The 21,638-nt window shown below is 42.7% G+C and overlaps 1 protein-coding gene across 4 annotated transcripts; it reads left to right on the top strand.

The window, feature by feature from the left end:
• Positions 1 to 32: 32 nt before the first annotated feature.
• On the top strand, positions 33 to 21,608 carry MELTF (melanotransferrin). 4 transcript variants are annotated; one of them, XM_074547180.1, is made up of 15 exons: positions 33 to 5,354; positions 8,946 to 9,045; positions 10,396 to 10,578; positions 10,889 to 11,045; positions 11,898 to 11,965; positions 12,641 to 12,828; positions 13,008 to 13,188; positions 14,118 to 14,269; positions 14,673 to 14,769; positions 15,622 to 15,816; positions 16,929 to 17,085; positions 19,064 to 19,131; positions 19,227 to 19,414; positions 20,218 to 20,416; positions 21,434 to 21,608. In XM_074547180.1, the coding sequence occupies exons 1-15, from the start codon at positions 5,115 to 5,117 to the stop codon at positions 21,502 to 21,504; spliced, it is 2,244 nt and encodes a 747-aa protein (XP_074403281.1). In that variant the 5' UTR covers positions 33 to 5,114; the 3' UTR covers positions 21,505 to 21,608. The 4 variants fall into 4 exon arrangements, with proteins under 4 accessions (XP_074403281.1, XP_026650787.1, XP_026650786.1 ...); XM_026794986.2 differs by having other exon boundaries at positions 33 to 2,709; positions 5,200 to 5,354; positions 20,218 to 21,468; XM_026794985.2 differs by having other exon boundaries at positions 14,121 to 14,269; positions 20,218 to 21,468.
• Positions 21,609 to 21,638: the final 30 nt, after the last annotated feature.

Genomic DNA, 21,638 nt, shown 5'->3' with positions numbered 1-21,638 from the left:
GGGGCTACTGAAGTTACTGTATTAAAACCATGTTTAAACTTATGACACAATTATTGCTAGTGTTATGTGGGATGCTAGTGCAGCTTAAGGAAGTTAAAGCTGCTGGTGCATGCCCCAGCAGAGTTTCTGGTTTTCAAGATCTGGGAAATCAGGTGTGTTGCCTTTCTGAGAATTCCTAGCCATGAAAGTGCATGGTGTACTGGATTGATGATGCAGCTTTTGATAAATAATGTCATAAATTTTTAAGGCAACTAGAAGTGTACTGTTGTCTCCCTCTTTCAAAGTGACTGATTGTTTGCGGTGTCTTGTGAGACATCTTAAAAGAGTAAATCTAAAAAAACCCCAGAAGTGTATGAATCTCTATCAAATCTGCAGACACATCTGAGATCTCTGTATTGTATGCACTTCTTTTTACCTCTTTTTTTAACCCATCAGAAAAAGCCTGTTCAGCTGAGTAGGTCTGTGAGGAATTGCTCTTTGATATGTTGGAGTGTCTGAGTAGCTGTCACCAAACTTTGCCCCCAGGCACTTGTCCTGTAGTAGCCAGGTGTCACCAAACACTCCACTCTGACTGAAGTCCACAGCAGTTACCTTGCACAGTTGTCATGAGGGAGTGAAAACAAGTCTTGGATCAAGAAATCCCACAGGACTCTGGAGTATTTGCTTTGCATTTTTAGTTTTGTTTGTTTGCAATGTTACCTTTGAACACTGACAGAAAAGGTGTTTCTGATGCTCCTTGTTGTCTTATCTTGTGTAATTGTGTTAGGGTTTTGTACTACTTAGATTTTCTCTGGGTCTTATCTTTCCAGCATCAGGTGCTGATATATCTTTTGATTCTTGGGTGCACTTTTCTGTCTTTTAGAGTTATGTTTTACAATGCATGTATTTTGCTAAAGGCTTCTAATTTAACAACTAGAGTAATTAGGAAGTCCAAATGGCATCACACTGATGTATTATCACTCTTTTATTGGCCCAGTGAAGGCATCATGGGTTTTCTTCTTGCCTGATAACCCAACTATTTTTAATTGCTATACAGACACATGCTTGATGAAGTATTTGTTACTCTCTATTGTTATCGTAAGTTATATTATTTCATTGTTGGCATTTTTTGCTGAATTGTTTTGAAAACTAGGTTAAGAAATTTAATATCTCCTTAAAGTACAGATACTCAGAGTTAAGAATGAAATAGGAAAATTATCTGTGAACTGTACTTGTGTGGTTGAGGGGACTGTGTGTAGAACAGACCTCCTGTAAAAAAAGGCTGCTGCTCTGCCTTCTGTACCATTCCCACAGAGGATCCACAGGGGAGCCCTGGGACCAGATTCATGTTTTACTAATCCTGCCCTTGCAGTCTTAAGCAACTGGTACTAGGACTGTCATTCTTGTCATCTGTATATGAATGTAAGCCCTACTGCAAACATCTGGGAGAGAGGGCTTCAGATGTTCATCTGGTCAGTAGGGACACAGGAAGGATCTGAGCAATGGGTCCTTGAGAACATTTGGAAATACTCCAGTGACACCAGGTTATTCTTTAACACTTCAGACAACAAAGGGACGATTAATTCCAGATTGTCTGAGGAGCCAAGAATCAGAGTTCAGCCATAAGGTTTTGATTGGGAAGAAAGTCAGGAGGGATCATTCTGTACTCTTTAAATTCTAAACTTGAAATAGCAATTAATAGAGTAGAGTTAGAGCTACGTCCTGCCCACCTGCAGTCAGGTAGCTGATGAGTGCTGCAGGATCCTGCCACACTCCTGGCCATACAGCCTGGGGGGGATGCACAGAGCTGTGTGGCTCATGCCTTCCCTGGATGTGAGGACTCACACCACACAGCCCTTCTGTTTCTGAGCAGCTTTTATCTAAACAAAGTGTTACAGGCAGCTGCAGTTCATTGAATAATAATAAATTAATAAAAGGGCAGCACAAATGAGGGTTGCTCTGTGAAGGTTGCCCTAAAATTCACAGCAGCTTTTAACAGAGCTATTGTCAGCAGTTTTGATTTTCTAGGACAGAATCCTTCCTGGGCCTTTTCCTAAACCTTAAAATAAGTCAGAATGATTTAGCTGTTTTATAGCAATTGCTATTAAATTTCAGGAAATGTGCACTTACCATGTGTTGTACCACCTGTAGAGTGTACAGACTTTGCTGTTGTAAGAGCCTGGGCTTCTGATGATGGCTTTAAGCAATTTGTGACAATGCTGAGAATGTGACTGTCTACTCTGCCAGATAAACTGCTTTGCTTGAATCTCCTCCTGCTTCCTGAGCCCCAGGTATAGGGAATGCAGAGATCTCAGTGAGGATGTGGTTCCACAGCCCTGCCCCACCCCCGTGTGCCGGTGTGTAGCCGTTTATTGAATGAACTCTGTGGGTGGTGCCAAGGCAGTAGCGGCCTCATTGGTGCCTCAGATATGTTGCAATTTCCAGGTCTGATGTTTTTTTCCAAGTGTGCAGGCAGTGTGAGGAGAGGAATGCTTTCTTTTCCTGTGCTCATTACGAGGTGACGCCTGCCGAGGTGAGCAGGCCTTGTTGTTGAACAGAGTGCATCAGCAAGTGCATGCAGCTGATTTTCACCTAAGACCAGGCTGGAGAGAGCACTCTTGCAGGAGCCTTGATCTCTGGGAGTTCTGAAGACTGAAAAAATCGCAGATCACAAAATTTTCACCATGAAGAGCTCCAGAAGTGTTTTCTATCTTCTCTTCTTTCACACTGGTAAGTGTCCTCCAAAAGCTTTTGCTGTGCCATGGGAACTCTGTGTGATGTGAGAGAGCAGAAGGAACCACTCTGAACCACTTCAGAGCCAATCTCACATGGCTAGGAAAATAGAAGGAAGTAATAGAAAAGCAGTAGAAAAGGCTGTATTGAACACCATGCATATATCTTGACTCATTGGTGTCAAATGTTGTATTTCCTCAGCACTGAATCAATTTCTGGTTCAGTGGTGTCTGTTTTTCACAACGATGAGCAATTCTATGACACTTTGTAAAAACAGAAATAATTGCTTAATTTCACTTCTCATGCTCTGTGCAACATGTTGGATTTTTCCTGTCACTCCCAAATTGTATTGGTGAATGCTTTTAATTTCAACAGAGGTGTAGGCACTGTTTCTGAAGCACTCTTCAGTTCTTCAGAAAACAAATGATCCTAGTTAATTATTTTCCCCCCATTTTTTTCTGTTGAAAGCCCCTGACACTGTAGTAGTAGTTGTATAAATAGCCATTTGATGTTACACAATGTAGTGCCGTTACTTTGAGGAGTTATTGGGATGATTGTTAGTTATAGTTCTGGCTGTGTTAGGATTCTGAGCATATTTCAAATGGAAGTTGCCAGCTTCTGCCATTTTAAGCTTTATATATATATCTACTGATATACAGAAGGGCCAAAATTGAGAATAAACTTGGGTTCAGACACTGACCTGGTGTTTTAAGCTGATTTTCCTTGGCAGTAGGAAGAGAGGCTAACTGCAGGCCTTGTCTGTGTTCAAGCCCATTTCAGATGGGCTAACTTGTAAGGAAGCAGCTAGGATATTGCCCAGATCTGACTTTCCTCTAACAAAATTCAGCAATTTGGAAAGGGACCAATAAAGCCTTGGTTTTGATGAGTGAGGAAAAACCAGTGGATTCATGCTGTTTCACTATTTTGGCTGAAATATACAGCTAAAAGGACTTTATGTTTCAAGTGTATGGCTGATGATTCTTTCATACTTTTATGCTTTAGCCTCTGTGTGTGTGTATGTAAAATCAGAAAGCTGAGGCTGAAAAATGGCACTTAGCATACGTACACACCGAGAGGCTGAGTCCCCAGTTTAATTTCTCTTTGCTTATGTTTATAAAAAGAAAACCCCAAAATGAAAAACAGGGTTTTCTCTTCCACTCCCAAGGAATTAATTATGAAAATTTCACCCCGACAGATGAGGTAGTACAAACATTAAGTTTTTGTGAGGTGTATTTTTACCACGACCTGTTGTAGCTTTCTCCCAATCCTCTTGGTTCTCAGAATTTCTGCAGCTCAGAGGTGGGCAGTTGTTTCTCCTTTTGCTGACATATGCTGCCATGAAAACTTCCTGTAAGCTTTCCAAGTCTGACTTAGTATTTGTTGACAGCAGTAGTGTTGGCTCTGTGTTACAGAGGAGCAGCAAGCCAAACCCAGTGTTTCACTATTGGATCTTTTGGCATCAACAATCTTGTTTAGTCTGCAGCCAGGAAGTCAGAAGATGTGCAGGGAGCACTGTCATACACTGTTTTTAGCTTGCACAGTCAGATGTGGCATCTCGGCTCCATGGCACTGGGGGGGAAGTAGGGGGCCACTTGGAGGTATTAGCAAACCACATGATAAATGGTTTACAGCAGACTCCAGCTTAAAAATGGAAATTGTAGACAAGCAGTGGAATATTGTGTCCCTGCTGACGAAAATGACCATGCCTCTTTGTCCCACGCCTGCGTTTCCATTTCACCGCACTGTCTGCGCACGGTGACCTCTCCCCACAAAAGCAGCCAAGTGTTTGTAGCTTTGGCACTCAGGAGGGTGAGGTTTGGGGCTGCTGAAAAGCACCTTTCTTTGCTAATTAATGGAAATCTCCACTACTCAACTTCAGTCTTTTCATTCATGGCTCTGCCTCCCCCGTTTTCCTGACTGTGGTTACAATCTCTTATGAAAGACTGTTTTGAAGGGCCAAGTTTACTTTTCTAGTTTTCATAACAAGCCTAGTGGCAAGGCTTTTGAGCACCTATGGTTGCTTTTTTAATGCAGACCAATAAGGGCTGATGCAGAACTCCAGATACGAACTAGCAATACTCAAAACAAGAGTTGTCTTTGGACAGTCTCTTTGGTTTTATAGCATGTCATTTTAAGTAATAGTTTCACATGGTTTTAACTTGATAATGATGGTGTATTCTGCAAGGTGTTTAAAACAGTCTGGTTGCCCTGACCTATTCCATGGTACCTGTATTTCTTATGTCAGAAACAAATGCCATTGGATTTCAGTATCTGAGTCTAATCTTGTGGTCAGTCCAAAAAAACTTCAGTATTCGTGTTAATTGGAATGAAAGTGGGAATCACCTCTAAGGACTCACAGTGAAGTGAACCCTGATTTTTTTCTGCTTGGGGGCAGAAGCAGAATGAAAGTTTGTCTCAGCATGGTAAGCTCTGTTCCAAAAGCTCAGATGGGTTTTGTAATACTTTCTCTTGGTGCTGTGTTTGCAGCTCTCGGCCTGGAGCGAGTCCGTTGGTGCACGGTGTCTGACCCAGAACTTTCCAAGTGTAATGACATGAGCAAGGCCTTCAGTGAGGCTGGCATCCTTCCCCCTCTGGAGTGTGCAGCAGGGGGGTCAGCTGCTAACTGTACCCAGATGATCAAGGTGAGCTGTGAGTGACACCAGGGTCATTAGTTTAATTTCTCCATGTGCCTAATAATAATCCCCTGGCAAGGTGCACTGCTCTGTGGTGAGTGTGTGGCCCTCCAGGCAGCTGAGCCTCTGCTTCCTGGCATTCATGGCTGACAAATCAAGGTAAATCTTTTTTTAAAAAAGCACAGAAGTATACATATGAACTAGAATGTCAGAGTGACCCCATGTCATCTGTTTGGCTGCTCACATGTGGCCAGTCATTAGGAACACAGCTAAGGTCTTAAATATTTCCTCCCAAATAGTAATCTTTGATTTGGGACTTGTGTCAGATTTATTTAGCAGATATTTAAGAAGGGATGGAGCTACAAGATGCAGACAGTAGTTAAAGCTGTGCTGCTTAGCTTCTAAGTAGATTGTATTTCGATAAACTCTGGATCAAACTCCCATTTCAGGGTCCTGTTATGGAAATTGCTGTATAAACAGATGAACTGAGTGTAATCAAATCAAATCTCCCAATACTGAGTACAAGAGAAAGGCAAAGCAGCAAGTGGGGTGAGCAAAGGGCAGACCTCTGTATTAAGCTGTATTAATTCAGCTGCCCAGAGTGTGCTCAGCTTTCAAAAAGAGTGTGCCTCTGGGGAAGGCTTTAAAGACTGTGAACCTGTGAATTTGCAAAATGATGTATGCAAAATAATTCCCTTCTTTGGAGGGGGTAGGAGGTAAAAAGTGGATGTTGGAAGAAGTGTGGAGGCAGGTAATCATGGTTGTCATCACTGGCAGGGTGTGGGGGAAGGGAAGGCTGGCTGTGCTAATAAAGAATGTTCTTTGTAGATATGCCCAGGAACCAGGTTTCTGTGGAGATGCAGCCTGTCAAGGACAAGAGGTTCAGAGGAAGGAAAGGAGATCTGAAAGAACAGTCTGAAGGGAGATGAGGCTGATGATTATGTGGCTAGGAAGAAAGGAGCAGATTTCAAGAACTGATATCTTGTAATTTTTGTCAGTGAAGCAGAATGGTTGTCTGACTCCTAAGACTACCTCATTGCCTCTTGATAAATACTGTTCCTGAGCAGAGGTGTCAGACTGTATTGAAGAATATCTGAGAGCAGATACTGATACAGACGTGGATCTCACCTTGGGAATAGACAGGGCATTGTAATGTCAGATCTTCCCCAAACCACTTGGCTGATTGCTGCATTGCACAGAGGGAGCTGTTAAATTCTGCAAAGCAGATTATATAAAGGGCTGATGAGTGTCTGACTCTGAAATACAGAGCTCACAGAATTGCATTTCCAAGCCATTGGAAATAGCAGGCAGGTAGACAGCATGAGTAAGTTGCTTTCTGATAAAATGAATTTTCACTGTAAGGCTTCAGACAAGACTTTGTCCTTTAGATCTCCTTTTTTGCTTTTTTCCCCTTGTGCTGATAATCTACTAAATATTCAGGCTGGCCTACTCTGTGTAGGACTGTGTGGAATCCCTGAGTTGGCATCTGCACTGAACTCTGATCCTTGAGGCCAAGAAGGGAGCAGGACACAGTGGCTGAAGGGGCAGATGCTGTTTTGTAACACTGCATAACTTGGACTTAGACCTGTGTATGTGTTAGCACATGGATAAAGGAAAAGACCTTTTTGATTGAAGGTGTGTAAAAATTAAGAAATACTTAAATATTTAACTAGAGAACCTGACAATATTTAATGTGAGCTGATTTTCAGCAAGTCTTTAAAACACTTATGTAGGTAATTCTCAAATGTTGTGACACACGTAAATAAACTTCCTCTGGAAATAATGAAGAGAGGATTACCATCATGGGTATACTTACTAAAAAATTGTAGGTGAGTCTCATGCTTTTGGTGAATTTATTGGTAAATGCTTCCTGAAAAAAAAAATGCCCATGCTACTGTTGATGTGTCACCTCAGCAGTAATTGTGTGTTATTTAAAGGAGGGATCTGTAGCCTGAAAACTACTTCATGTTAAAAACAACAATAGACCTTTTTTGTCTTGTTGTGCTATTTTTACAAAAGCTATTTATCAGAGGCTCTGTGTCTAAACTGAGCTCAAAATTTCTGCTTTGCAGTCAGAAAAAAAAAGTGCTATTTCCTATTAAAATATGGTCATACAACATACCTCATGGTTTATGAGGCCAGCCCTTTCCGTTTTATCTGCTCTACTTTTGGTCCACCACCAATTCTAGAAGCTCATTTTGTTCTCCCTGAGGGTAGGAGCCTTCTGACTCCTCTCCTGTCATGTTCCTCCTAAACCACAGATTGCATTTGATTCCTGCACTGTCCTGTGCTCTGACCCTCACCAGTGGAACATCACATCTAGTTATTCAGAAGAATTGTGTCTGTTCTTTAAGATGCAAATATCTCCCAACCCCAAGCCCACTTCAGATTCTCTTGGATTTGTTCAGCTCTCATTCATGAGAACATCTATTGTTTCAGCTGATTAATGAATATATTTTTTTTTTCTTTTTCAAGACAAACAAGTAAAAGATTTCAAATTACATGGCAACTTCAAATCTGGTTTAGATGTCAACATTGACATATTACCTGTGCTCTCACACAATGCCTTAAAAAATGTTCAAGTTTTTTATGTGGTTCAGCCTGTGGGAAGCTGCTGTGGTGTGCTAGGCAGTGCTAGCCCTGCCCTGCCCATGCTTTGCAAGCTCCCAAGGCATGGAGAAACTAAATGACCCCCTCCAGGGCCAAACCAGAGGTTAAGCAAACTGATAAGAAACTTGGAATTAGCTTAGAAATGCAAAATGTCCCCCTGCTGATTATTTTCTCAGCAGTGTCTTGTCTGGGTGTGAAATGCCCTCTCCTGGCTCCCACAGGCTCAGTACCCAGAGGGAGCTGATTCTGCTGCCAGGGCTGTGTGCCCCGTTCTGGCCCTGCTGCTGGGGACCGCATCCTGTGCTCTCCAGAGCATCCTGCAGCTGTAGCAGCATCCCAGCAAGCCTGGTGTTACAGTCACCAGAAAATACTTGCTGAACTGGGCACCTTCCCAAAGTGGTTGCCTCAGATTTGTATCCATCCTGTTTGAACAGTCTTTTTACTTTCCTCCTTCTCAGGAAGCCATTGCCACCTGCTCCCCCACTCACAAACTACATGTCTGCCTTGTGCTGAGCTGCAAGCCAGCAGGCTCTAAGGGTGCTTTGGAGTGCACTTTGGCATTCAGGTTTTGTAGCCCCAAAAAATATTATTTTGAACTATCTGTGTATGATCTAAAAATGTATCTACTTTATTTAAATCTTCAAGCTTTGGGGCACTAGCTGCAGAATGAAATTTAAAATTGCTGGGCTTTAAGATCCAGCAGAGAGCTACAGCATCCATTTCTAAGTTTCCTTTGAATTATTAAGACTGGTGAAGCCATCATTGTGCAGGGCTGGTTTCTGCATTACTTCTGCAGGAAGGCAGTTCTGAAGGTCTAAAATCCCTCTTGGTAAGAGTTGTTCAGAAATTTGTTTGCCCTTTAAATACTTGGAAAAAGAAAACACAAATGCATATTAACTAAGGGCCTCTTCTAAATGCATGGGCACTCTGGTTGTTGATTACTACTGATAATTAAGCTTTAACATTTATTCTGCCCTTGTTTCTGCACAGGATGACTTGGCAGATGCAGTGACCCTGGATGGCCGTTGGATTTTCCAGGCTGGAAGGGAGCATGGTTTGAAACCTGTGGTTGGGGAAGTATATGATCAAGGTATATTCTGACTAAGTTCCTTTTAGTTTACTTAAAATGCATAAGAAAGGGCGTGTATCCTTCTTGCATTTTATTTGGAGTCTTCTTGAAGACTCTAAGCAGTGGGTAGTGGTCAGGTTCCCTCTTGGTTGCTCCTGCCTGTAACAGAATGTTTGAGGAAACAGGAGACAGGGCTGTGGCTGAGTCTGTCCTGAGCATTTAGGTCACAGTAGCTGTTCCTGTAATAAATTTCTTGGGTTGGTTTTTGTTTGTTGTTTACTGTCTCTCTGCTTTCTATGTTCTCTATTCCATACTTTATAGATTAATGAATTGCTAAGCATAAAATCACTAGGTTCATCTCTCAGTCCTATACATTGGAATAATTAGATTTTGTATTTACTAATGTATGATAACCTGCTGGAAAAAAGGAAATACTAGATTCTGCTTCTTTTCTGGGTGACCTTAAGCTTTGATTTCCTTTCAAGGCAGAGACAATAACTCAGTGGTGGCTTGTCATCCTGACCAAGAGCTCAGTATCAACACATTTGTGTAGTTCAGAGCTGGATGATGCTCCCCCTAGCTTTAAGATGCAAGGGAGGGGAGAGCTCTGAAGCAGTTTGCTGGCAGTGCTGTCCCATCATTCGGTTGTGAGATGGAACTGGATTTGTTTTGTCGCTGGGTCTTGGTGTTAACTGGCCAAAGGCATCTTCAGAAGTGGCTGTTGGGGTCAATCCATAGGATCTTGGATCATCTGCAGCAGCCCCTCACCCCATTAAACACATCATGACTCTGGTGAGGGACCTGTACTTTGGCTTCTCAAAACCAAATGGGCCTCAGGATCCAGAGGCTGACTATTGCCATTAGTCAGGCTATGAGCTCAAATCAGAGAAAAGTGGAAGAAATTTAGTGATTTCTGATCTAAATAAAGTCAGATTGAATGACCTTATGATCGCTTCAAACTCTCAGCTCTTGACTCTGAGTTGTATTAAACTGTAAAACAAAGATAATGATATCAGCTGGGATGCTCCAGAGACATCAGTTGACTCTGCTGTAACAAAATTAGGATCCACTGTGGAATAAATTGTATTGGTATCAATTCAATCCAAATATATTTAGAGTAATAGAAAATTTCTTTCTGAAAGGAACCTCACTTTTAAAGCTGAGTGACCTCCAAAGTTAGAGCAGATTGCCTGTGGACTAAGACAATTCACACTGAAAAAGTTATGGGGTACACTGATTCACAGTCAGCAGGGTCTCAGCAAGGGTGTGAACATAGCGGGTGGGGCAGGCACAAGAGTCCAAAAATCAGTGTTTGTCACTCTGATGCTGCTGTGGGGCTACTCAGGTTGCTTCTTTCTTCCCATGCTGCAGAGATTGGAACTTCCTATTATGCTGTGGCTGTGGTAAAGAAAAGCTCCAACATCAGCATGGGGAGCCTGAAGGGAGCGCGCTCGTGTCACACCGGCATCAACAGGACTGCGGGCTGGGACGTGCCCGTGGGGCACCTCACTGCCACCGGGCACCTGGCACCAATGGGCTGTGACCTTCCCCAAGGCAAGGCTTGCAGGGCAAACATCCCTTCAGCTGTGCTCTCCCAATGGCCTTGGGACCCTCTGTGTGTGTACAGAAGTGTGACTCAGCTGCTGTTTTGTTCTTTGACTTGGATGCTCCTGGTAGGATTCTAATGTAGGTCTGATGAAGACTGCAGGGTTTTTGGTTGTTTTAAACTTGGAAACTATCTTTTAAGAAGAAAATAACTTGTGCCTTCTGGATCTTTTTAGAGATGTACTGTGTGGATGTGCTAAAATGAAATTGATCTTGTTTATTCATTGCTAAAAATGCCTCGTTCTAATTTTGTGTTTAGCTGTAAGTGACTATTTCAATGCAAGCTGTGTTCCTGGAGCAAATGGTGTGAACTATCCCAAATCCCTCTGTCAGCTCTGCAAAGGGGACTCAGAAGGACAGAACAAATGTGAACTAAATTCCCAAGAGCAGTACTATGACTACAGTGGGGCTTTCAGGTAAAAATCATGTCTGTCAATTTTTTTATTGCTGTACCTTCTCCACAGTCATCATGTTCAGGCCTCACTGACAAGAAATTGAACCTACAGAGCTTCCAGCTGATCTTGTTAGAAAATCTATAGTTTTGTTAGGATAGCCATGCTTTTAACCTGACTGATCAAAAGTAATTCTTAACCCACTATTTCAGGTATTAATACCTGAATATTAAAACCAAATGGATATTTAGCACATATACTGGGCAGGGAAAGCCCACTGCTATTTGCTTTGTCCAGCAGCTGTTTGACAGAATCTGAGTGTTTCAGCAAGCTTTACTGACTTTTCTTTTCCAGTGAAACCTTGGAGCCTGAGAGCTGAGCTGCTGCCTTACTTGGCTATTTCAATTATCCCACCTAGCTGCTCTGAATTACTGAGTTGCTTTACCCTCCATTTTTGCACACCAATCTTTATTTTCCTCCTTCCTATCTGTGTGCTGGATTGCAGCTCTCAGGCCCCAAGTCATAGCATTAACAAGGGCAGAATTTGCTTATGAGAAGCACTTGCTGCTCCCTGTGTATTCCCCAAAGGACTGTGTGACTGCCTCAGACACAGAGCTGTCCTGGACAAAGAAGGTCATGGTGTTTGTCCCAGGCAGCACTGAACATGTTGTTCATATTCACCAGATGACAATGATAGTTTTCTTCATGCTCCAACAGCCTCTAGTCTCTGCCTTGAGCAAAACTCTGAGCACAAGGAACTAGGTCAGTGTCTGTGGCTGATGGAACGGAGCACAGAGCCCTCGGGCTGTCAGCTGGCAGTGGCCAGAACACAGGGGTTTTGTAATGCCTCTTTGTGGTTGGATTTATATTTATTAGGTGTTTGGCTGAAAATGCTGGAGAGGTTGCTTTTGTGAAGCACAGCACAGTGCCTGAATATACAGATGGTGAGTAATCCTGAAGCTTGTTGAATAATGGCTGCAAGGTCTGAAATACAGTGTTTGTAATGACATTGTAATATCAAATCTTTGATGTATTTTGAATTGAAGGATCAGCAAAAAAAATGCTGTAATACAGATGAAATCTGAAAACAGATGTAGCTTCTGAAGTATGCACCAGGAGATAGAGAATTTTTTAAAAATGCTCCATTGTTTCAGTATAAGGTGATACGTGGAATCTTAAGCTGCTTCTGGAAAGAGATTTTCCACAGCAGAAACCTCTTTTTATATAGACCTGGACTGTTACATTGCTCCAGGCTTAAAGGGATTCAGTGGAGACTAGGAGAGCATTAACCTGCCTTATCTGGCACTATGTGAAAACTACCTTGAGCATAACGTTGCTTTAATATATCTGACCTAGGGGGGGGAAAAACCCCAAAAAATGTTTTACATGATCCTAAACTAGAGATGCTCTTGATACTGCTGCAGACCCCAGTACAGTTCAGTGCAGTCTCACAAATGTTATGGGACTACAGGACCACAAGGATGCACAGGATAGGCTGTGCAGTCAGGAATAGTTCAGAGATGCTCAGGAGATGTGTGTTCTGCTCCACATGTGTAAGTGGGGTTTGGAGCCAGGAGCATGAGCCCCAGCTGATGTGTGTCCCCCTCCTGTGGTTTCAGGGAGAAGCCTTTCCTCCTGGGCCCAGCGGCTGCGCTCCCAGGACTTCCAGCTGCTGTGTAGGGATGGCAGCAGGGCTGATGTGACACAGTGGAGGAGCTGCCACCTGGCCAGAGTCCCTGCTCGGGCCGTGGTTGTGCGCCCTGACACAGATGGGACAGTTCTCTTCCAGCTCCTCAACCAGGGACAAGTAGGAGGCCATTTCTTCATTGCTCCTTTGTGTTCTAGAAGGGCTCTCCCGGCTGTCTAAGCAGACCAAAAATGGGATATCTGAGCTTCTTTGGTTCTGTGGGGTTTGGAGGTGTACGGGATGTCACACATCCCACACAGAGCAATGTGTGACAGGTTCTTTCTTCTTTAATTTTGCAGCAAAGATTTAATGGGGTGGGTGCCAAGTTTCAGATGTTCGACTCTGCCGTTTACGGTGCCCAGAATCTTCTGTTCCGAGATGCCACCGCAGAGCTTGTGGCAATCACAGCTCAGAATTACCAGGCATGGCTGGGTGATGAGTACCTTCATGCCATGCAAGCTCTGAGCTGCAACCCCAATAGTAAGTTGTCTGTAGATTCCTCTTTATAACCAAGCAAAAAGATAGCTGATAACACAGATCATCTTTATTCTGGTTAATTTTCTTCTCAGTCTTGAAGTGTTATGGAAAGATGCCAGTCTGATCTTTGAGCATGGGCAAAGGTCATTTTTTGACCTAGAAACAATACTGCATTAACATTTTCCTGTGCAAATTGTCCAACTTTGCCATAAGATGCAGGCATTTTCTACCCTTTCTTGGTGTATGAGAGGCATTAATCTGGGAAGCTGCTACTGCTGCCTGGTACCTGCTGACAAGGGGAAATAATAATGTGCTGCTGCACAAATCCCCAGGTAGTCTATAAAAATGGATGAATAGATTCCTAGCAGAGGGTTTCCTCCCTAAGCTGAAGGAACCCCTCAGTTGCTCTTTATTGAAGCATTATGGTCTTCCCTGCTATCAGAAGAAAGTAGAAATTACTTGATACACATTCTGGGAAAGTCAGAAACACAAGTGGCAAGAATCTTTGCCTTAAGAACCTTAAAAATCCTGGCCACTCAGCAACCCAGATGTGATCTGTGCTGTGGCAAAGCCCCTCACCTTTCTGATTTGTCTTTCTGGGCATTACTCTGTGACTGTCAGATGTGAGGAAGCTTGTATATTCAGGGTGGCTTTTTGCTGCACTCCACCGATATATTAAGCTGGGTTTAATGGTCAGTAATTGTAGGAACTGTTCCTTTGTTGTGGAGAGATTTGCAGTGTGGACATCACTCTCATCAGGGAGTGCCCTGGTTCCTGGTCAGGTGTAAGTCTGAGCTGGAGGGATGGGGAGCAACACGGAAGCAAATATTTTCAATAACATGTATGGGACACATGTGACAGTGGACAGTGTGAATCCTTGTTGTGTATTGCAGAGTAAGTGAATGTAGCATTTGCTTTTCAATTTTGTGCAGCAGTGCCAGAAAGCCTGAACTGGTGTGTTGTGTCCACTGAGGAGATTTGGAAATGTGGTGAAATGGCCGTTGCCTTTAGAAAAAAGAATTTGAAGCCAGCAATTCAGTGCATTTCAGCCAAGACAAAAGAAGAGTGCATGCAGCTGATCCAGGTAGGCTGCTACAATCCTTGTGCCATAAACCAAATGAACAGAAGCTGCTCTCTGCTGGGTAGGTGAGGTTAGATATGTGCACTCACTTTTGTGACAGGCAGGAACACTGGATTTGAAGGGGAGATTCTGTAGCTCAGATGCTCTGGATGAGCCTGAACCCTGATGATCTTTGGCTGTGATGAGGGCCCTGTTCCCCAGCTAACTCAAGCCTGTGTGTGTGAAATCTCCTGTCCCTGTTTCACTGATGCTTTATCCACATTTGGGACATTTTCTTTAGCAGTGTGATGCCCTTCTGCTGTAAGCCTTGCCCTTCAGGGTGCCACAGGTGTGACCATAAAGGTGTCATCATTGTAGCAGGGAAGGTATGTGCTGGGTTTTTTCACAGAAATGTTTTATTTTTCAGAAAAAGGAAAGTGATGCTGTAGTTCTGGGTGGAGCTGATATTTACACAGCTGGGAAGACATATGGTCTTGTACCAGCTGCTGGAGAAAGTTACTCTGGTAAGATTCAGAAACATAAATATTGACTTTATTTTTCCAGGTTTTTTGAAAACAGCACTGAAAACACAGTCTTTTGTTCCCAGCCCTGCTGGGAAAGCTGTTTTCAAAGGAAATAAGAATTATTACCTTCATATCATAGATAGAGGAGGGTATGAGATGAGCTTCTACAGTGAGGCTACTTTCATCTGTCCTGCTGTAGGACCAGGTTGAGTCTTTGGCAATTTTGAGTCTTGTACCTCTTCATTTGTTTTTTGAATTCTTGAAAAAAAATATTTTCAGTGGAAATAATTAGTATTCACAAAGTCAAAATATTTTTAAGAGAAGCAAAAATACAGAAATTCCACAGTAGATTCTAGTTAGAAGCAAATTCTTCCTGTGCAGCTGCTTCAGTTACTGATTGAAAGAGGGCCTGTGTCCACAGTGTCACTAAGGCAGAATTCAAATTTGCTGCAAAATTCATAGAAACTTTTAATGTAGGTTTGAAGTTTTCACATAAAAATAACTTCTTGAAGCAGATTTGCTGAGTTACTTATGCCCTGAATGTTATTTTTCAGAGTGATGTGTTTGTAAGAGCTGGTGGGAACAAGAACACTTTCATCATCTTGTCTGTAGATTATTCAGCTCGGGTGTAAGCAGCAGCAGCTTACAGACCAGAGGTGAATGCAGCAGTGTGAGGCAGTAGAAGTGAAGAGTAATTCCATGTACATCCCTGCTGCCTGACTAGCAGATTGTTGGTGCAACTGAAGTTGCCACCATATAAGTGTAATGGATGCACAGATGATCACTAAGCTGTGGGAATGCATAAGGGAAGCTGTAATGTGTTCTGTGTTTTTTTTCTGTTTATTTTACAAGCTGATGACAGCAGCAATGCATACTATGCTGTGGTGTTAGTGAAACGAAATCTGTCCAATGCATTCACCATCAGTGACCTGAGAGGGAAGAAGTCCTGCCACACAGGCCTGGGGAGAAATGCTGGATGGAATATTCCCATTGGTATACTAATTAAGAGGGGGATTATTAAGAACAGAGACTGTAATATTCCTCAAGGTAAGACAACAGTAATACATATCAAAAATATAATAATAGTCTAATGATAAACTTGAATTAGGAAAGTGGTTTTGATATTTCATAGATCTATATTAATCATATATGTTTGTGAAGGGGTATTGTGTTTTCAACATAATGATTTGAAATTTTAAGTTTGCCACCAGTGTGGACTAGTGGAGGGGTCTGAGAATGTTACATCTAACATGAAGTATTCATTTCCTTTATCACAAAATAATTGGCTAATTTAGATTGGAAGGGACAGTTTAAGGTCATCTATTCCAAGAAACTGCATAAAAGGTCTGGTAGTTCATATTGCTCAGGGCTGTGTCCAGGCAGGCTCTGAGTAACTCCTAGGACAGAGATTACACACAACCTCTCTGGACTCTGTCTCACTACTTGACCATCCTTGGTACAAATAATTTCTTTTCTTGTATCTAATGAGAATTTTTCTTCTCATCTTTTTGCTCTGCACCCCTGAGAAGGATCTGGCTCAGTCTCCCTGAAAAAACCACCATGTAGATTAAGATAACAATACACTGCTAGTTGTCTTATCTCCAGGCTGACCAAGTCCAGCTCTCAGCCTGGTAAATGCAAGTTGTGTTTAAGCCCTCTGAGCATCCTACTGTCCTTCCACTGTGTCAGCTCTAGACTATCCATGTCCTTTTAATATTGGGAGCTCAGAGTTTGTCACAGATGTCATTGGAGAACCTTCACTTCCCTGCCTGCTCCCCCAGCCCACCCTGTTATCCTGAGCATGATGATGCAGTCTGATGCCTCTGTCCAGGATTTTATTGCATTTTTTCAAACTGCATTAGGTAATGAAACATGTAGCACAATCAGAAAAAGATCTGTAAGCATGGATGTCCACCTTCTAATTTTGCTTGCCTTTGTATGTATCACCTAGGAAGCTCTTTGGTTTCATTACATAGTCAGCTAAATAGTGCTCTAAAAATATTTTAGAAGTTCTAGTTCGTGAATTACAGTAAGGCAGCTATAACTTGAATTTCTACTGTTCTACTGAAACCTGCATTGGTTATAACTTCATGATGTCTGCCTTTTTTTGTGAAGAGGCCACACTTTTCATTCCTTATGTTGGTTTTGTCTTTCCCCAGCTGTGAGTGAGTTTTTCTCTGCCAGCTGTGTCCCTTCAGCTGAGCAGGACAATTACCCAGCAAAGCTCTGTCAGCTGTGTATTGGAGATGAGAGTGGAAACAACAAATGCAGTGCAAGTAGCCAAGAACGTTACTACGGCTACAGTGGAGCCTTCAGGTAACTGATAGCCACAGCTGTGACTCAGTGTGTCAGCCTGCCAAAATGCAGGCAGTGCCTGCTTTCCATCCCAGGCAGCAGGCAGAGGTTATTGCTGCTGCAGCAGGGGCCATCAGTGAGGTGGGACGTGTGTCCCCAGATGTCCTCACCAATGCAGGTATGGTGTTAGGCATTGCACTGGCTCGTGTCGCAGCCTCTGCCAGCTGCCTTGCACACAGCCAGGTGGGAAAGCAGGGAAGCAGGCACACAGCTGCCAGGATCTGGCTGCTCTGAGTCCCTGCAGAGAGTGACAGGCTCGTGACAGGGAGCCTGGAGTGTGTCTTCACTACTCTGATTCATTGGTGGCTGTAGCTGAAGGTAGATTTCTGTACAGCACAAACAGCTATGGCCAGTGTTCAATTACCAGATCCTCTTCAAAACAAAGTGTGTTAAAAATAGAGGGGAGAAAAGAATATAAAATGGAACAGATACTTTGTGCAATGGTGTACATGTACAGATGGGGCTGTACCCAAAGCCTGTGAAACTCTTAGATATGGAAGGAGCACTTCCTTTTCCTGACCTTCACCTCAGAAGGTGATGGTGCATGGAACAGCTGGCAGAAAGCCACCTTTTCCCTGCAGGGAGGAGACTTCAACAGCAGCTGCCTGGTAAATAATGAAGTGTTAGATTTGGATAACTACTTTTTGCAAATCTATTTAGTTGAGTCCAGCTGCTCTGCTGGGTACAAGCCTTGCAGGCAAACTCCAGATCCTCTGCTGTACTTCATGGATGGAGCCAGCTCCCAGTCAGGAGATGGATGAGCAATAAATGCTGTTACAGGCTGCATGAGCCTTGCTCATAATTCTAAGATTCTGCAGTTGATAAAAGTGCCCATACAGTCAAACTTTACATGGAGATCACTTTTTGTTTTTAAGGGAGAAGGTGCTTAATTCATTGAGAGATGTGGGAAGTTTTAAGTATTTAAAAGGGTAGAATTTGGGTGAAAAAATGGAGGACTGCAGTCTAATACAAGGTAGGGGTAGATCTATCTGTGACACTTAGGTGATCCCCTCTAAAATAAGAATGAATTATGGAAGGTGATTGAGATGGACTTGAAATTCAGATTTCCAGATTCCTTCAACTCTGGCTGTCTTCAGACTAATTTGATAGAGGTGTGAGAGGCCATTCAGTTTGTGTATATCCCACTGGCTGAGGCAAATCAAACTGCACAGAGTACTGAAAAATCTGTTAGGAAAGTTTTTTCTGATGGGGAAATGCACTGAAGAGCCCCACTGAGTCCTTGTTCTCTGTGTGACAGTGTCAGCCACATTGTCCCTTATCACCTTTGATTAGAACTGTTGATGTTAAACTAGGTGCGATTGAAATACATGTTTTTTGGGTGACTGTTATCAGTCATGACTTTCCCTTGTATTTTGCACAGCATAAGCCATGCTTTACATCCATTTCATTGGTTTCACTACTTTGTTTTAGGAAATGCTTCTTGAAAACACAGAATAAGCTACATAGGAAAGGAGGTGGTTTTAGGGCCTCTTAGCATGTTGGGCTACTTCTGCTTCAGAAAATTAGAAGAAGCTTTACTTTGTTCTGGAGCAATACCCTTGGAAATTGCAGTTGGATTAACTAGAGATGCCTAATATACAGTGCTGCAAATGCTGCACTGAATATCACATAATAGATCTCCTGTTTCTTTACTCATTTAATATTGGTCTTTCTTGTTGTTTTTCACATTGCTTTTAATAAATTTTTTCTACTCTATTTCACTCTTGAAATTTGTAATTCAGAATATTTTTTTAATATTTTTTTTCTTTTCTCTCCATCCAAGATTTCTCTGTTTTTTCTTACTAACTTTGGGTTCAGTACATTTGCTTGCAGGAATGCCTCTAAAAAAATGCATTCTAAACCTATGAGTTATTAAAAAAATGTGGTTCACCTAAAGATGCTTTGAATTGAAGGAGTTTTTATCTTTGACTTCCTTTAGGTGCCTGGTAGAGGATTCTGGGGATGTGGCCTTTGTGAAGCACTCTACAGTGTTTGAGAACACAGATGGTACTTAGTTTTACATGTCTCTTTATTATAATTCAATTATTTTTTCTTGCTTTAAAGCATTCATTGCTTGACAATGATCTGTTTCTTTTTTTCAGGTAAAAACACTGCTAGTTGGGCCCAAAAGTTGAAGTCCAGTGATTTCCAGTTACTGTGTCCAAATGGTGCCCGTGCTGAAATCACCCAGTTTGCCAGTTGTCACCTGGCTCAGGTGCCAGCTCAGGCCATTATGGTTCACCCAGATGTCAATGTTTTTGCTCTATATGGACTACTGGACAGAGCCCAGGTACTAATAATCCGTTTTTTTGGGGGGGCAGTTATATATGGTTTTATACAGTCCAAGGATAAAGACAACAGGACCACACTCCCGTGTCCTGCTCGTGGCACTGGCAGCATGTGCACAGTGCACAGCCCTGTTGGGAGTGTGACAGAGAAGGAGAAATACAACCCATGGGACTCACCCAGTAAAACCACCCTGGTGCTCAAGGGATTTCAACCTTTTGCCCAGCCACTGGTTGCAGTAGTAATTTCCCTGAAGTTTAAGGTGTTTTCCCATGGCTGCCCCCCATTTCTGTGTTGTGCTAACGCTTTTCCATTCTGGAATTTTCCTTGGAACACAGTAGGACTTTGCTGGGTTTGTTTATGCTGCAGCCATGTCCATGATAAACCATGCAGGCAGAGTGTGCCTGGCTGCCACAGTGAGGTTCTTTCTTCTCCATCCTGAAGTTAATTAATTCAAAATCAAGACTGAGCAATATCTCTGCTAGGCTTCAGTCATGTCTGTAGCTCCTGGGTAGCCAAACCCTATATTGCATAACAATATTGAGGCAAGAGAATTTAAAAAAAACTACAGCTCCTTTTCCAGATAGTAACTAAAAACACAAAATCACAAATGCTGTTCATGTAATTGCCAGTGGGAGAATTCTGTATCTGATCTACTGGAGCGTCTAAAAGCAGACGTGTAAGAGAGATTCTGCAATTGTGTATGAATTTTTCATCTACAAAACGGTTCCTGTCATCTTTCATGTTGGATGACAGGAACATGGCACTTCATCTTGCAAAATGCTGAGAATTTTTCATTATTTTCAGGTCTACTTTGGAAATAGCAGCAATGGAAATGGATTCAAAATGTTTGATTCTTCAGCTTTTCAAGGAAAAGACTTGATTTTTAAGGATTCTACTGTTGAGATTGTGCCAGTGAAAGAGAGGAGAACATACACAGAATGGCTGGGGAGTGAATATATTGAGTCCCTTGAAGGGATGCAAACACCCCAGTGCTCTGGGGCAGGTAATAAGATCACACAATACTCACTCATGGCTACTGTCATTCCCCTGCTTGCCCTGTGTCAGATACAGGGCTTGGACTAGCACAGTCCAAGTGGGAACTTCCAGGCCACCTCTGCCCTGCCACCTTCTCTTCAGAAAAGCTGCTGTCTGGATAACATGCTGTGCTACCATGTGAATGCCTCTTCCTGCCTCTTTGCAGGGCAGGTGCCAACAGCATCTGCTCCTCAGGGAGTGGGGTAGGGCTGGAAGCTGCCCCTGTCTGTGTGGATGGGGTGGAATTTGGGGCAGAAACCAGCAATACAGTATCAACATGGTTTTCAAGATCAGTCTAAAACTGGAGCATCTCTGCCATTGTTGCTGACATTGAACCACCCAGGATTCCCAAGAACTGTTAGATGGATTCTGGGTTTCTGACCTGTAGAAGAATTTCTTGGAAGGCAATATCAAAACTCTTGTCTAGTGAATTCTCTCTCTAGTGGCCTTCTGGCTGGCTATGCTCAGACTCCACATCCCTGCTTTACCCATCCCACTCTGTTTCTCCTGAGCTCTGCTGCCACAGAGGTGAGTGACAGAGAATGGATAGGCTGTGAACAGAAACCAGTCCAGATTCTGCCATGGACAGTCTTCTACCTTCCAGCAGAAGAAAATACAGGAAATGTCAAAAATCACTGGATGAAAAAGAAGCCCAGAGAGACTGGAAGGGGGACTACCCTTTGACAGATAAAAGAACAAAGTCAAATGTGAGCATCCACTGAGCTTATTGACTTTCCATACCCTGTGCTCTCATGGCTGGCCAGAGATGTCCTGTGATCTTTAGTTTGATGCAGCCTTCATCAAGAACCTCATGACTGTCCTCCTTCCACAGGGGCCATTCCTGAGTGCCTTGTGCATGAAATTTGTATTTGCTGTAGCTGAAACAAAGTACTTCGCTCAGAAGTGAAGTATTCCACTGGCTGTAGTATTCAGGTTTTATTCATTACTACTGGCTGTAGTATTCAGGTTTTATTTTTATCCATAGCTGCACTATTCACAGATGTTGCTGTGCTGCTGGCAGGCACTGCCCTCCTGACTGTAGAGACCACCTCATGATCCTTTGATGAACAGACATGTAGTATAATAAAAACCTGGTAAAGCCAGATAGCAATCACATAAATAAGTACAAATAGCAAATAAACATGAAAACTTTAATCACACTTTAACCAGCCTGGTAGCTAAACTTCTGC

This window comes from Zonotrichia albicollis, chromosome 9 (genome assembly GCF_047830755.1).
Source record: "Zonotrichia albicollis isolate bZonAlb1 chromosome 9, bZonAlb1.hap1, whole genome shotgun sequence".
Taxonomy (NCBI): Eukaryota; Metazoa; Chordata; class Aves; order Passeriformes; family Passerellidae; genus Zonotrichia; species Zonotrichia albicollis.
Note: the sequence above shows the minus strand (reverse complement) of the source record. Positions and strands in the feature narration are given on the sequence as shown.

Bases quoted from the DNA above. Each gene is read 5' to 3' on its own strand.
- MELTF (XM_014268759.3), top strand. From the start codon at position 5,115: ATGAAAGTTTGTCTCAGCATGGTAAGCTCTGTTCCAAAAGCTCAGATG. The intron at 11,046-11,897 runs GTAAAAATCATG...TATATTTATTAG, and splicing joins GACTACAGTGGGGCTTTCAG to GTGTTTGGCTGAAAATGCTG. The intron at 15,817-16,928 runs GTAAGACAACAG...GTCTTTCCCCAG, and splicing joins AGACTGTAATATTCCTCAAG to CTGTGAGTGAGTTTTTCTCT.